This window comes from Argentina anserina, chromosome 7 (assembly GCF_933775445.1).
Source record: "Argentina anserina chromosome 7, drPotAnse1.1, whole genome shotgun sequence".
NCBI lineage: Eukaryota > Viridiplantae > Streptophyta > Magnoliopsida > Rosales > Rosaceae > Argentina > Argentina anserina.
Genome location: NC_065878.1, coordinates 19105665 through 19122078, shown reverse-complemented (window position 1 = coordinate 19122078; position 16414 = coordinate 19105665). Strand labels below are relative to the sequence as shown.

The window sequence follows — 16414 nt, the reverse complement described above, 5'->3', positions numbered from 1 at the left end:
CGGGAGGCAAGTTCTTGGGCTTCATGGTGAGTGAAAGAGGCATTGAGGCTAACTCCGAAAAGGTCCAAGAAATAATGGACATGAAGTCGCCATCAACCATGAATGAAGTCCAATGCCTCGCTGGCCGGGTGGTAGCCTTTGCCCGCTTCACCTCTCGCCTGACGGATAAGTGCGCACCATTTTTCTAATTGCTCCGGACTCAGCACAAGAAAGATATCACCTGGGGCCAAGAGAGGAGACGACTTTTCTCCGGTCCAGGGAATACCTAGGGTCAGTCCCGGCGTTGTCAACCCTAGTACTGGAGAAATTTTATTCATGTACTTGGCGGTTTCTCAAACGGCAGTGAGCTCCATCCTAGTCTGGCGGGAAGAAACCAAAGAACTCCCGGTGTACTACAACGACAAAGGTCTGAATGGCCCTGAGACCAGATATCCGGAAATCGAAAAACTCACCTTAGCACTAATCACTACCGCCTAACACTTCCGACAATACGTCCAAGCCCATACTATCTATGTATTGACCAACCAACTGTTACGCCAGGTACTCCAAAAGGCAGAAACGTCGGGGCGATTGGTGAAGTGGGCAGTTGAGCTTGGAGAATTTGATATTTAATTCTGGCCTCGGACAACGGTGAAAGGACAGGCGGCTGCCTATTTCATTGAGGAGTTTATCCCCGCAGAAAACGCCATGAAAACATCACACATCCCAACGTAGCGGCAACTGCACCGGCGCCAATGTGGGAACTCTATGTCGATGGCTCGGCCAACAAGAACTGCAGCGGCTCATGTATGATCATCATTGACCCGGAAGGGAATGAATACCCATATGCTCTCTGGTTCTAGTTTGACGCCTTTAACAATACAACAGAGTATGAGGCACTGATCGCCGGAATCCAGTTGTGCCAAGAATTGGAGGCCACCAACGTCCGGATTTACAGCGACTCCCAATTGGTGGTCAATTAGGTTGAAAGAAACTACCAATCCAACCTCCTCCAGCTCACCTCATACTAGAATTTGGCTGGGTCACTGCTCCAGAAGTTCAACCACTTCGAAATCAAACAGATCGCCCGAGCTAAAAATGCTAAAGTGGATGCTCTCGCATGACTATCTACCTCCGACCCGGAGAGGTGGCGACGCCCGGTGTACATGTGAAAACCCTGGAACAATTAAGCATCCCCGACCCTATTAAGAGATTTTTGCCATCGAGCAAGCTCCCTCATCATCGTGGATGGACCCCTTTATTGCCTATTTGACAACCGGCCACTTGCCGCTCGACGAGACCGAAGCAAAATACCAACGACATAAGGCCACCCTCTACATGGTCCGCGATGGTAAACTTTACCAGCTCGGTCAATCTTTCTCGCAGCTCAAATGTTTGACCCCGGAGCAGGGTCGACAAGTGTTAAACGAGTTGCATGGTGGGATATGTGGCAACCATGCTAGAGCGCGGAACCTAGTCTTTAAAGCCCTCCAGATCGGGTATTACTGGCCAACAATGGATGGCCGACGCCTACGCTATAGTTGGGGCATGTATACAATGCCACTAGTATGCCAACTACATCAGTCGCCCATCTCCCCTGCTCTTAGTTATGATCTCCCCAGTCTCATTCGCACAGTGGAGATTTGACTTGATTGGGGAACTACTAGTCGCCCCAGAGCAATTCAAGTATTTCATTATGGCAGTGGACTACCACACCAAGTGGATAGGGGCAGAACCAATGACAAAATTCGCCACGGACCGTGTGATTACCTTTTTATGGCGTTGTGTCTACTGCCGATTCGGTGTCCCAGAGACATTTGTCACGAACAATAGCACCCAGTTTGACAATGACAAGTTCCGAGCGTTTGCCCATAAAAATGACACGACCGTCTTGTATGCTTCCCCGGTACACTCCCAGACTAATGGTCAGGTCAAAGCCATCAACAAACTCATCAAGCAGAACCTGAAGAAGCGCCTCAACGAAATCACCAGACTTTGGGCTCAGAAACTCCCAGAGGTGTTGTGGGCACTCCGGACGACCCCAACGAACGCAACGGGGCAGTCTCCTTTCCTTCTAGCTTTCGACATTGAGGCCATAATCCCGGTCAAGATTCAGGTTCCCTCCAAGCGAGTCGAGGGCAACGACCCAGATATGAACGTCACTGACCTCCAGCTCAACATGGACTTGCTAGAAGAACGTCGAGATAACACCCACCTATGGAATATCAATGGAAAGTAACGCATCGCCTGACACTACGATAAGAAGGTCAATCCCCGACCCCCAGGGGTCGGGGATTGGGTGATAATAGAGGTGTGGCCCCGACCTGTTGGTTTACACCCTAAGTGGGAAGGTCCCATGGAAATAATCGAAGCGGCCGGTCCGACCACGTTCGACCTTCAGGGTATATTCGGATGCAAGTTAGCTCACCTCTAGAATGCTCAACATTTCCGCTACTTCCCCAAGTGGCCCCTGGTTTCAGTCCCCCGGTGGTTATCTCCGTTACAATAGTTGGTCTCCAATTTTACATCTCCACTGTGTTTATCTCCGGATTTTCTTTGTACTATTTTTCCTACTCACTTAGTTAATGAACAAAGACCTTCATGATATATGATTTGATTATCTCCATAACGTTCTTCATTTCGGTTCAAATGTCAATTTATTGTACGATTATTCGCCAAAATGAACTAAAACAAACGACTGATTGCCAAAGGCAAAATCACCCCGGAAATTTTTATTCATACAACAATGTTTACAACAATACATGAACGCCACGATTGACCTACACTAACCCAGGCCGTACCGGTCGGGGACATTCCTACAAATACAATTAACGAGAAACTAAGTTACTGGGCCCTGCAATCGTCACCCTTGGTGGTTGTTCAGAATCCCTTTTCCTTCGCTCCACGTTGCTGTTGCCTACGAGAACGCAAGGTCGCTAGGCAGATTGGCTTTCCTACCCCACTCCCACCACGATATATCTCAGCAGTCAAGTGGTGCATAGGAGATCCAACTTGGTATGCAGCATGCTGCACTTTGCTTCTGGAGGGTTGGGAGAAGCTATCATCCCTCCTACACAGCCTACCCTCGAGACGGCTGGGCCGCGATGTTGACGACCACCGGCCATCCGAAGGATTCCAAGAAAGTCTAACATGAGGATAGGTTTTTACGCCAACCTAATGTTTGAGTATGAGTTTTTACGCCTAAAACCAGTTTGTGGAAACATGACTGAATCTGGAGGAAAGAATTTGAGATTTTAGAGAGGCTTTGAAACCCAGAGAGGAGACTGCACAACCGAAACCATGGTTGTTTGTTGTGTTTTTGATCCTTGAGGTGCTCTTCTTTTTATAGGAGAAGAAGCCATGATCCAACGGCCAAGATCTCTCGCGCAAACAAGGAGATTAAGGAAAGCAGTTACCCCTAATTATGGTTGTCAAAATGAATCGGCTGGCCACGTGGACTGGATTTGTGACTAACAGTTTTCCCAAAGTTTGATTGTAATTACCATTTGTTAGGCGGTTGAACGTTCAAACCATCTGACTAGGAACAATAACCAAGGTTTTATTTGGGACTCAACTTCGGAGAAACATGGCCTAATGTTAAGCTCAATGAGCTAGTAAAAAAAAAGGAAGACAAAACATCATCAACTCCATTTGCAGTACAAGTGTTTGAATCTATTTTCATTAGTAAATTTCAACAGAGTACATTTCAACAGAAAATTTATAAGACAAAAGACTCATAAGGCTACCCTACAAGACTGCCTCGTCCCCTCCCAGGATCTTTACCTCCTCCGACCACGACCTCGACTATATGGCATCTTGGGCGTCGAGGAGGTCGCCGGAGGGTTCCCTCGTGCTGGGGCTCTGGCATCAAGGTCTTCGGTTGGGCGCACTATGGAGGCGTCGGCGATTTTGAGGGCGTCCACCCATGTCCTCGCCCGGCTCCTGGACTCTGTGTCTGTGGGGAAGGCACCGGGGCATTTCAGGACATGGCCACTTAGAGATTGGGCGTGGGCTCAGCGGGTGGCATCCTGCCTTGCACGTGCTAGCCGGGCACGAGCGCCGAAAACTGGAGATGCTTCCGCGAGTCTTCAAGGATGACGAAGCCGCAATCAAGGCCAAACTCGAACAGGTCTTGCCGCCCGTCCATGAACCTTTCTCGCCGGCCGTCGCTGCAACCATCTAGATAAGCCTCTTTCGACCGTTGCAGCGCCACCGCCCTCTCCTTCTTGAGCTCTTCCACATGCTCTTTATCCGCCGCCTGCCAGCGTAGGGTGTAGTCTGCTTTTTTTGCCGCCAGCTTTCGGGTCAGCTTCTCGGCCCACTCCGCGTCAAGCATCTCCTTTCACTCCTTTTTCTGGTCCTCCAAGGTCGCGGCCACCTGATTCCATGCATTCTCCTTCTCCTTCAAGGCCGTGAGCTCATTCTCCTTCAAGGCCGCGAGCTCATTCTCCTTCAAGGCCGCGAGCTCCTTCTCCCTCTCCGCCAGTTGCCCCTCCAGTTCGACAACCCTAGCATCGCTCTCAACAAGAGAATCTTTGCTCTTTTGGAGCTCACCCCGCAGCTCACCAACCGCCCTATTAGCTTCATTAACCCAAGCGTTGTCGACCACCTATCAGTCTTCCAACTCCTTCACCTTCACCAGGAGCGACTCATTGGCGGCGTCGTACTCCTGAATGACATGCTCGTCCTCTGTCGCCTTCGCTTGTAACTGGGCCTCCAAGTAGTCTCGGGCGACGTGCACCTTGGCTTCCACATGCATACAAAATTAATTAAATCCTTGCCTCCATCACATCAGAATCATAACTAAAACAACGCTTACTCGCGTGAGCCGCTTCTCCATATCCTGGAAGTTGAGTCGGGCATCATCACTGTACCGGATCATTGGCCCTTGGCACCTGTGCCTCATGTGCCCCGCCATCCTCTTCAAGTGGGCACCAACTCCCCGACCTCGGCCAGCTCTGCCAGGACCCCGACCCTCGTCTTCGCACTGGCGGACCTCATCCTCTTCGCCCTCTGATCCTGGTCCCCGCCACTCCGACTCCTCTTTTTCCGCTGGCTGCCCTTAGCCGCCTGCTCCACCGCCTCCGGCCTATCACCTCCATCCGCCACTGAGACTGGCACGGCCGGCGTCTCAACTTGCACCTCCGAGTCGCCCTGCGCTCGAGTCACCCACCACGGCTCACCGGTTACCTCCGAGACTATCTCCTCTAGCACCGGTCCGTTGTTGGGCTGCTCCACCTCTTCCGGGTTCTCTCCACCACCCCACCACCACCTCCTCCGGAAGGTCTGTCCCTTCTCCTCCCTCCGATCCATCTAAGAGATTGCCATCCCGCTACACCCCCCAAAACGCTGCAACCTCGGCCAATAACAACCTGTATTGCTTCAGCGCTAGAGACATAGGGTATATGCCATCCTCCAACTTCCCCGGCATCGCGGGGAACTTTTCCCTCGCCTCCACATCCACGTCCTTCGGCCCCCACTCCATGAAGACATCTTCGATCCATTGGACCACCTCGTCATCTGTCAGCTTGTCGAACGACCCGAGCTCCTTTCTCTCGGGCACCTTGATCTCCACCGTCACTATAATTGATAATTGTCAGATCTAACACAATAAAGTTACAACTCAAGCTAGCTTATTCACCACTCTTACCAGCTGACTTGACAACGTTATAGGCCAGGTTTACGCCCATCCGGCACCACCGGTACACTGACATGTCGGCGTGCTCCTTGAAGACGAGCATTCACCTCATTAGCTACTGCTTCATCATCGGCGATAGCTCGGTGCGTATCGGCACTACAACAATAAGGATTGGCCTCTGCTTACACTACCAGGCAAGAATACAAACAAATAAACAAGGGGCAGACAAATCTTACTTAGCGGCTGAATAGCACCGGACACTTGAAAGATCCAGACCTCCTTCTGCCACTGCCCTTTCACGACGAATGCTGCTCCCTTTAGTTCGTTGGGGTCGCACTCAGGGGCTCGAAGATCAATGGGGCCTATTTCCTCCCCCGCTCCCTCGTTTCGAGGAGTATTGCAGCGACCAACACGCAAGGAACTCCCGTCAGCATGGCTTCCCACCTGCCGGAGTGCCCGAAACAGCACCATGCTCCCTAACAGCTGCAGCCACATATTGGGCGTTACCTACTCCGTTATGCAACATATCCCATCCGGCTACATGTGGAAGAGCTCCCCTTCGTCCAACGGCCTCATGGTGATCTCCGTCAGGATGTTGTATACTTCCTGGATGCCTTCCAACTCCAACACCGTCATACCGCGACTGGGCCGGTCCACCTTTTTATCCCCCCAGCCACTATCTGCGGTCGTCGCCGCTGGTCCCCGCTTCTTCAGCTCCTCTCCACCATTTCAATGCCCTGCAACAAAAGAACAAGCGGATTACTAGATGACCCCGCATCGTTCATATAGGGCACACCCCCCGAATCAGACTTTGCCCACCTCATAGCCCGCTCCGACATGTTGGTAGCTGGCGAATCTGAGCGCAAATCCTCAGATCCGCAACTCCCAAAAACTCCGGCCGACTTTCACATTTGCTACAACTCCCACAACAACACATATTAGCCTATTGGTAGTTCTGGACGAATTGACGTAGCGATTCCCGTGGTTGCAAACGCGGAGATACCTACTCTTTTCTGATCACAAGTGCTATGAATTCTTCTCTTTCTCTCATCTTCTGCTTCCAACAATTTTCACAAATGAGACCCAACGATTTCACCCCTATATATAGCCGTTAGAGATGATCCCTACCGTCGACAAAAAATGCCCCCAGTCGTCTGATCATTTCCGCGTGCCCCACTACCATAAAATCGCCTCGGTTGCGCTCCCCACGCGACCCACGTGCACACATTTGTCCATAACCTCTCGATCCTTCACTTTCCCCCATACGTCATCATTGTCACTGACATCACCGTCGCTTCACGTCCTCAAGGACATTTGTCCCTGCATTAATTGTCCGAACCCCTGGGGCGAGTTTGCCACTCGCGCCGGGAGACTTCGGCCATTGCAGCGGGGGACATTCCTTGAATGAGGACTTTGAGGACTCGCCATATAACTCCAAAATAAAGCAAATCTTCGACATGGGCATATCTCCAGATCCATGGATGCTTCGAGCGTGTCAGTTAACCCGCGAGCCTAACCTCGAGATCCTAGGTCATTCCAGGTCTAGGGACTCTTCGATGTTAGTTAACCCACATGCCTAACTGAGTTTGTTAGTTAGCCCTTGTCTAACATTGAGGTCTCAACCACTCTCCAAGCCCTAGGCCACACTCCAGGTCGATGAGGCTCGCTCACCTGTTAACACATGTGTCCAATACGGAGGTCCTTGACCAGATCCATGGGTGCCCCATACAATCGGCACTTGATCGGGTGGCCAGTACCTAACCTGGCAGTCATAACCTGACCCATGCATACCTAGGTCAAGACAGATCTACGGATGCCTTGAGCACGCTAGTTAACCCATGTGTTTAGCCCCGGGGTCCTAGATGACTCTCCATGGCTACATATAGGCCGGCCCGGGTCCCGAGAAATTTGAACTCGGATATTTGCGCCGAAGATGAAAATATGAAATTCCCCACCCAAGGAATCTCCCCGACTGGGGACTTGGAGACTTATTAACGCTACCCCCTGAATGGGGTGATCTCCGGCTTAATCTCCTCTTGCTCTGATTCACCGGACCAGAGGCCGGAGACCTGGAAAACCTAGCAGGCAAACGTGTAAGTACGACAACCCCTTAGAGATAAATACAATGTATTGGCACACATTCCCACATCAAGGGAAGGGCCAAACACGTTCTCCAGTGCACCTATAAATAGGTTGCCGAAACCATCTAAAAGAGATAATTTATTCCTAAGTCTTTAACTCTCGAACTTATTCCACACTGGGTTTTAACTTAAGCTTTGGAGGGTCGAAGGTCGGCGCACCACTGGTCATTTGACTTTGACTTATTGTGTGCAAGTCCCACTGAGCTGACACACCGAAATACAATACACTATGACAATATTGTCTATATATGACACATATCAAACGACATATGTCGGGTTAAGTATTGTTCGGAGGTTTAGAGTGACATGTATATTTGTATATGTTGTCTGAATATAGTCATAAATTCAAAGTTCTTTAGGTTGAAAAGAGAGTAATATTTAGGTAACTTATATATGTCGTATGAGGTTTTACTTTAATTCTAGAGGAATTCTAAAGTTGACAAAAAAAAATGAAACAATAATAAGACGACATATTTATGTCGTTTGATTCGAGAGCATAATTTGGAGGGATATCAAAATTTGACTTCTTCAACTCCCACTCAAACACCCATGGTTGACTAAATTAGTGGTGTTAATCAGGTGACATATAAATGTCATCTGAAATAACCCATAGTTGATTGAAATGATGATGACAATCAGACAACATATATGTGATGTCTGATGGTGTTAATCAGACGACATATAAATGAGATCTGAAACACCATATAAGTGGTGACATTGGACTACATATATATGTTGTCAGATATTTAAGCTCAAATTTTAAAATCCGAAGAGTGGACTATGTTAGAGAAGAGTGGTAGGCGGGAGATGGAAATCAAAGGTGGGACCTAATTTTATTTTGAGGAAAATTCACAAACAGTCCCTGAACTTATGTGGTAAGGATAATTTGATCACTGATCTTTAAAAAGGATCAAAGAGATCCCTGAACTCTTATTCTGATATCAATAAGGTACTTCTGTTAAAACTTTTGGAATATTCCGTTAAAATATTCTTTTTTCTGTTAATTTTGTCATTTTGTTGTTTGTTAGTTGGGAATTTATTTATTTGAGTTGATCTAATCGAAGATTAAACCTTTCGAGTTGTTCTGCAACTTTGTTATTGCCTTTTTCTCTATATAGATAATCTAGAAATTCAATCAGGCTAAGTCTTGACGGATCAATATCTGCTACTCCAATCTCCTTTTGGAGATGAATATGTTCGTCGTATAGGATATTTAATATTCTACAAACGTATTCTATGGAGTACTGGCTTTCTTGAATATGTTGAATGAAAGCACACTTGCCACTTATCAGTAGCTTTGTCAGTACAAAAAGACTGGTAATTTTTAGGTCTGACTTCTTTTTTATTGGATAAAAAGAGCCAATTTTGTGGCATAAGCATGATCTTCACTTGTTTCTGAGCGAAACAATCTCTGATACCAGCTAGGCCGAATCTAACCGATGCTCAAAATGTGAAGAGGTTTATGATCTTTTTCAAAAAATTCTTGAAGAACTTCGATATTTTCTTGGGATGCGTAGATTCTACGCTGTATTCGGTAGATAATATCCCAATAATTTTTGGTATTTCTTAGAATGTTCTTTCTATTTCTTATTAGTTTTTTATATTTTTCTTTTTTTTGTTGCAGTTCTTTTAAAGACAGTTTAGCAAACGCTAAAAGCCTAAGTCTAGAAGCTATGATAATTGCTATGATGATAAAATAACTGTTTATTTTTTAGTATAGATGGTAGATTTAAGGATTAGCAAACTGCTTAGAAAAACAAATTTTAAGAATTAGGTCCACCATGCTCCGTCAAAATTTTAAAAAAATGACAAAATTAACAGAAAAAAAATATTTTAACGGAATATTCCAAAAGTTTTGACAGAAGTATCTTATTGATATCAGAATAAGAATTCATGAATCTCTTTGATTCTTTTTAAAGGTCAGAGATCAAATTATCTTTACTACATAAGTTCAGAGACTGTTAGTGAATTTTCTCTTTTATTTTCTCAGACAAATATTCAGTCCAATTCAATTCCCTCCTACATTTAACATTGAGACATAAAAACATCTATTGTTCCCAATTCACTCTCGACTCTCTCTCACTCAACCCCTAAAACCCAACTAAACTCTCGAACTCTCTCTCCTTCTGCGACCTCTGAGCCTCCGACCCCCGACGACAGACTTCCTCCTCTGTCTCCGACCCATAGCGACAGTGACGACGTTCTTCCCTTTTCTGGTAAAATCCTTCACTCCTCCTCCTCTTCCCTCCTTTCATCTCCTTCTCTCGACGACGCTTCTTCTTGCAGTCCTGCTCTCTCCGACTTGGACCAGATCTACTCCTCTAAAGGTTTCTCCCTCAAAGTTGACGACCTTCAGTCTTGCGCTTCCCTCATCAAGCTTCGTCACTTTTCCTCCTCTTTGGGTAGTACTCATCTCCGCTGCAAGCCTTCCTTGCTTCGAATAACGATGACCGCGGCAAGCGACATCAATGAAGTTTTGGGGGAACTCTAAGTTCGTTGAAGTCATCGACATTCCAGTTTTCGTCTCTGCGATTATGGTAAAGTTTATGGTTTGATTAGATTATAACAATACATATTGGATTTTGGTCAAGGAATATTTTCATTAAGGACTCAATGAAGGCATGGGAAAGGTACATTGCTTGTCTTTGTGGTAGTTATCACAAAATTGAGATCTGCTTTGTATTGCTGAAATGTGTTACTTATTGTCTGTTTTGTTTATGAGAGTGATATATTTACTGTTAAGTTTGCTTTATCAATCGTTAAGGGACTGTATCAGTTTATGAGTTCATCATTGTGACATTGTACTTTGGCAACTTACTGATGCCTCTATGTTTTAATGCTAGGATGTACGAGTCTTATTTGTTACTTTTCTTTATAGGTGGAAAGTGCATGATATGTCTTGGATCTCATGACGACAATTGATATACTCAAAGCTATAAGATCTGCAAATGGATTTGTGGTTACTATTATAATGAAACCATTCAACTCTGAAGGATAGAGACGCCAAGATGAGGTAATGCTTGGGGAGTTAGTGTTCCATGTAGCATTTCTGATTGATTAGATTAGCATAGATGATGTAATGTTGAATCAGATTTGTAGGTGAAAATCTCATTGTGAAACTTCAGAGCACATAAATTTACTTAATCGTGAGTTGTATTTCATTTTCTTTTCAAAGAAGATTTGAACTCCCTATTCTAATTTAAAACAATTTCAGAACCAGTTCTCAGCAACACCATTGAGTAGTACATAATGATACTTCTTTTTACATGCATGTCTTGATAACTTGTTACTGAAAAGGGACTTGGTAACTGTAGACGAGGATGTCAAGACAGCAAGTAATGTTGCTTTGATGGCAATAACTGTTGTATCTGCTCTAACATCTATAACCACACTTCTTCCATATATTTTTGGTTCTTTGAGTTAAGAGTAGCCTTAATCTCACTAAATTAAATTGGTGCATTGTCAGGATATACACAGAAAATTTATCGTTGCATCCCACCATGAAGTGACAAAAAGTCAAAAATAGAACTTTCAAAAGTAATGCAAGTAAGTGGTCATACCCATTTACTTTTCTAGCTAGAATTTAATTAATTAAGTTGTATTGTTATATCAGTGCAACTTATTGCATCTTACTTTCATGATCAACTTTAAATTATGGTATACATGTAGGAACTCCATTTACATTGGGTATTTCTATTGAAGATGAAGGAGTGAGTTCTTTGATATCAGGTTTAGTTGTACATAAAGGTCTGCACTTTGCTCTATCTATTGCAACTTTTGGTCAACAAACTTTCTCTACAATTTATCTGATATGAGAATATTCCTAGGTAAACTAACCTTTTTAGATATCAATAACAACTCTATTAGTGCAAAAGGGGACTTTCATTTTGGTGGATGTATCAAAAGGACAAAGAGCTTGTTGTGGCTGAACCTTTACATGATTGGCATAGGAGATGAGGTAAGTTTTCAATTAGGAGCTGAGGAACTAATATATTTTTCTGAACCTTTCATTTTGCTAATATATGTACTACTTCTCATAATAGTAATCTCTCGTAAATGTTCTTTTGGTTTCCTTTGTATGTAAAATTGCAAGTACAAATTTTACAGTTTAGCTGCTAAATTATGAGCTTTTTATTTGGTGCATGCATGGTTTTGTGCAAGGCACAGATGGATGGTGACCTTTTTAATTGTTATTTCCAGATTTCTATTCTATATATGAATAAGCTTCATCGTTGTTGCATAATCTGATGTATAAGGAGTTTGGTTTCTGTACTTTGTGAACATTCCCCTTCTGCTCGTTTTATGTTGATATTTTTGATTTCTTTCTTTCTTAAAGATGGAAAGAAGATCGGCCACACAAATACAGCACACCCTGCAAAGAAGGGAAATACTCCTGCCACTGATAAGTCCAAGACACACAGTCCAGAGTCTACTGATGGTAACACTTGCAGCAAGACATTTGGTTCAGATGGGGCTCTTCAATGTAAGCACTGGTATATGGACAAATACAGCTAATCGGAGCAGATCCTACTATTGGAGCAAGTATTTTTGTTGAAAAGCAATTAAGAAAATGATGCAACTCATTCCACTACATCCTAGAATTTTAGGTGAAGTAGTCTCTTGATCATGATTCTCTGGCATTATATGTATGCTCATATATGGAATTGGGGATGTATTTATTGTTTAGAGTGACTGATTACAAATGTTGGTTTTACTGTTTTATGAATGGGAAAATTTGATTTTCCAGAATGTATGTTTTTTTATTTGTCTACTCTAAATGCTATAGCAACAACAAGAAATAATGTCTGAAGAAGAAAACAACTACAAATATGGTGACAAATGAGATGTTATATTTGTTTCATAGTTACACTCACACTACATTTATATGTCGTCTGAAACCAATCAAAACAACATTTATGTCACTAGAAGATCTAATTAACCAACTAAAAGAGAGTATCAGGCAAGAAAATATATGTTGCATCATGTTGAAATCTCTATATGTCACCTAGTAGTTTGTCGCCGTTAGGGCTATCAGGCGACATATAATATATGTCGTTGAAAAGCATATCAGGCGACATAAGACTATTTTTCTCATATGTCGCCTGATACACTTTCTAGCGACAGATATTATGTCGCCTAATATCTATAACGGCGACAAGCTACTAGGTGACATTTGAATTTTCTCAAACGACACAACATATATGTCGCTTGAAGACATAATTGGCCTAGTGAGGCTACGAGAAGCTCGATCTCCCGGATTTAACTCCCGTAACACTATTATAGATGGCATCCAATGCATTGCATCACTTCATAATAATCTCCTTTATCTATAAGCCAAATTTATATTGTTGTTTGCTGAATTAGACTCTTCGATCAGATGTTGCATGCACTTTGGCGATATATATAAAGCACACTGAAGACCACAATTCACGCATGCTGGTCACACTGAAGACCAAAAGGAAATGAAATAAAAAAGCAGAATACATAAGTGAAGGAACTACAATGATACTATGAAGGCCATACATGTACGTATATGGAATAGTAGGCACGCCACCATATCTTTCATCTACTTAATTAGCTGATGAATTTATATGGAATTGCAATAGCTTGAAGAGGATTTTCTCTACGCATGTTTAAACCAGTTGTTTCTGTCATGTCTAAATCCTCACCTCTTGCTCCCTCAGGCAATGCCCAATTGAACTTGTGCACAAGATTTGCTAAAGCCATTTCATGAATAGCCGCGACGTATTGAATTGCCGGACAAATCCTCCTACCAGATCCAAATGGAATCAGTTCGAAGTCATTTCCTTTGAAGTCGATGGAGCTATTCAAAAACCTTTCTGGCTCAAACTCTTCTGGATTGTTGAATGACTTTGGATCTCTACTGATTTTCCAGATATTTACTATAGCTTGTGCGTTGACTTTAATGTCATATCCATTTATTTTCACATCTTCGGTCGATACTTTGGGAAGTAGTACTGGAATGGTGGGATATAAACGAAAAGTCTCTTTAAGCACCGCTTTCAAATAGTTCATGCCAGCTAAATCATCCTCCGTTACCATTTCTTTGCTTCCTACTATTCCCCTTACTTCGTTTTGCAGTTTACTCATGACTCTCGGATGCCTTAAAAGTTCAGACATTGCCCATTCTAGAATTGCATATGTATCGTTACCAGTGGCGGACCCAGGATTTAGGGTTAGGGTGGACTTGAAAATTTTCTTCCAATTGAAGTGATCAAAAAAATTAGACAAGTATAATGTCAAATAGACTAAAAATATCCAAAATCATACACTCCTCAAGTCCTTGACTCCTAATGGGTTTGTATTGAGAGAATGTAAGAAAAATGATATTTATAACAAGAATCCACCCAAAAAGTAGGAAAAAGAGAAAACGAAATTGTTGCAAATTGGAATCAAACTAAATTGGGTTTGTATTGACAGAATGTAATAAAAATGATATTTATAATAAGAAATTCACCCAAAAAAGAAGTAGGAAAAAGAGAAAAAAAAAGTTGCTGCAAATTGGAATCGAACTTGGGTGGCTCAAATGCAAGTCATGTCAATTAACCAAGCCTACTAACAACTCAAACATCTATATTGGGGTATAGTAAAAATTTTATCAGAACAATTTAGGGTAAAAAAAATGATATTTATAACAAGAAATCCACCCAAAAAGAAGTAGGAAAAAGAAAAAAACGAAGTTGTTGCAAATTGGAATCGAACTAAATTGGGTTTGTATTGAGAGAATGTAAGAAAAATGATATTTATAATAAAAAATTCACCCAAAAAGAAATAGGAAAAAGAGGAAAAAAGTTTTGCTGCAAATTGGAATCGAACTTGGGTGGCTCAAATGCAAGTCATGTCAGTTAACCAAGCCTACTAACAACTCAAACATCTATATTGGGGTATGGTAAAAAATTTATCAGAACAACTTCGGGTGGACTTGAGTCCACCCATCACTACACGTAGGTCCGCCACTGATCGTTACCAGCAGTAAACACATTCTGCATATTAGTGCAAAAGCATGCAAGATTAGAATTAGATATAAAGTAGTTCTATTAATTCTTGCTTCGTATTGCAGCTTTTCATAAGTCTCGCATCAGAAAGTTAACATCCACTAAAAGTATGTGTTCACGTTTGATTTAGTACAAAACAAAAATATTTTTGTAAATATACATGTATTAATTTCCGTACGTGTAATTTTACTAATTTACTATATACTAACTAGATATGGTGAAGCAAAACAAATTTTTTTTTTGGAGATGAAGAGGACGAATTGATTACCAGGATGAGAGCCTTTATGCTAAGATTATCAAGAGCAAAACCAGCCGTCTTTTCTTTCTGCAGCGAAAGTAAGACGTCCACAAAATCCTTTTTATCCTTGTCTTCATCAATACCATTATTTTTCTTTGAATCACTTGATTCAATATCTTTGTGCTGTTGAATAACTTTATCCAAGAAATCATCAAACCATTTAGCCACATTGTCTAGTTTAGAGTTCAAACCATTGACGCTGTTCCACCAAGCAAGCCATGGGATGTAGTCCCTGATATTCACACGTCCCATCAACTCCATGAACTCCTTCAGAAGCTCCCGAAACATCTGACCATCTTCTCCAACGCAGTACTTCCTCCCAAGAGCCACTCTGCAACTCACATCATTAGTCAGAGTCGAAAACATTTCGCTAAGATTTACATTTACGGCAACTGAATGATCCGGTGACGAAGACATGGACTGTTGTTCTATCTTCCTGAGCATCAGTCTGGTCTCTTCTTCTCTAACGCCACGAATAGACTGAACTCTTTTGTTGCTCAAAAGATGCAAAACGAACACACTCTTCATCTACCTCCAGTAATCCCCATAGGGTGCGGCCGAGACGTCTCTGTGGTCGTAGAGGAGCTTCTTGAACACAATCAACTTGGGCCGGCTGGAGAAGACGAGGCCATTGGTCTTTAGGATCTCGCCGGCGGTCTCAGGGGACGAGACCACAACGACGGGCACGCTTCCGAAATGGAGGAGCATGAGATCAGGGCCGAAGCGCTTAGCTAGGACTTCAAGTGAGCGATAAGGGTAGGACTGTAGGAGCCTAGCTGGTGAAGGTTTCCAAATATAGGGAGCTTTGGTGGAGAAGGTGGTGAGTTTCTCGCAGCAGGGCTACTGATGAACCATTTGTAGAGAATGAGGAAAATGAGTAGAAGTAGCACATACATTAGGGTTAAGGAACTGAAAGGTTTCAGCAACGTATGGAACTCAAGCATTTGCAGCATTTGGTCACTCAACATCGATCTTAGATCTTCTTTCTACTATGTATGTGTTATTGGATGATTTATGCAGGAGACCAGTAACATACATATACACAAGATCAGATAGGGACATCCTCAAGGAGAACCAATTTTCCTGACTCTGAACAGCCGCCCTCTATTGTACAAATTTTGGTATCCATCAGAGTAGGGTTTGGATAACACCAATAGATAGGGATGTCCTCAAGGAGAACCGATTTGCCTGACTTTGAACAGCCGCCCTCTATTATGCAGATTTTAGTTTGGACACCACTAGTAATTGGGTACTAGCCGCGGCCGCCTTGTACTGGACACGGGTAATTATTCTGTGTACCAACCACACCACACTACCATATGGTGTACTAAGCCAATCATAT

General features: G+C 43.4%; 1 protein-coding gene, 1 long non-coding RNA gene and 1 pseudogene across 2 annotated transcripts; 2 read left to right on the top strand and 1 right to left on the bottom strand.

Moving 5' to 3' along the window:
- Positions 1-1588: 1588 nt before the first annotated feature.
- On the top strand, positions 1589-2218 carry LOC126803736 (uncharacterized). Its single transcript, XM_050531483.1, has one exon. It carries the CDS (start codon positions 1589-1591, stop codon positions 2216-2218), a length of 630 nt encoding a protein of 209 aa, XP_050387440.1.
- Positions 2219-11263: 9045 nt separating this feature from the next.
- On the top strand, positions 11264-12406 carry LOC126803279 (uncharacterized). The gene is made up of 3 exons (XR_007673094.1): positions 11264-11304; positions 11428-11716; positions 12095-12406. It is a non-coding gene; the product is annotated as an uncharacterized LOC126803279 (long non-coding RNA).
- A 915-nt stretch (positions 12407-13321) lies between these two features.
- Positions 13322-16025, bottom strand: LOC126802809 (cytochrome P450 736A117-like; annotated as a pseudogene).
- Between the last annotated feature and the right edge of the window lie 389 nt (positions 16026-16414).

Coding starts and splice junctions, on each gene's coding strand:
- LOC126803736 (XM_050531483.1), top strand. CDS start 1,589: ATGATCTCCCCAGTCTCATTCGCACAGTGGAGATTTGACTTGATTGGG.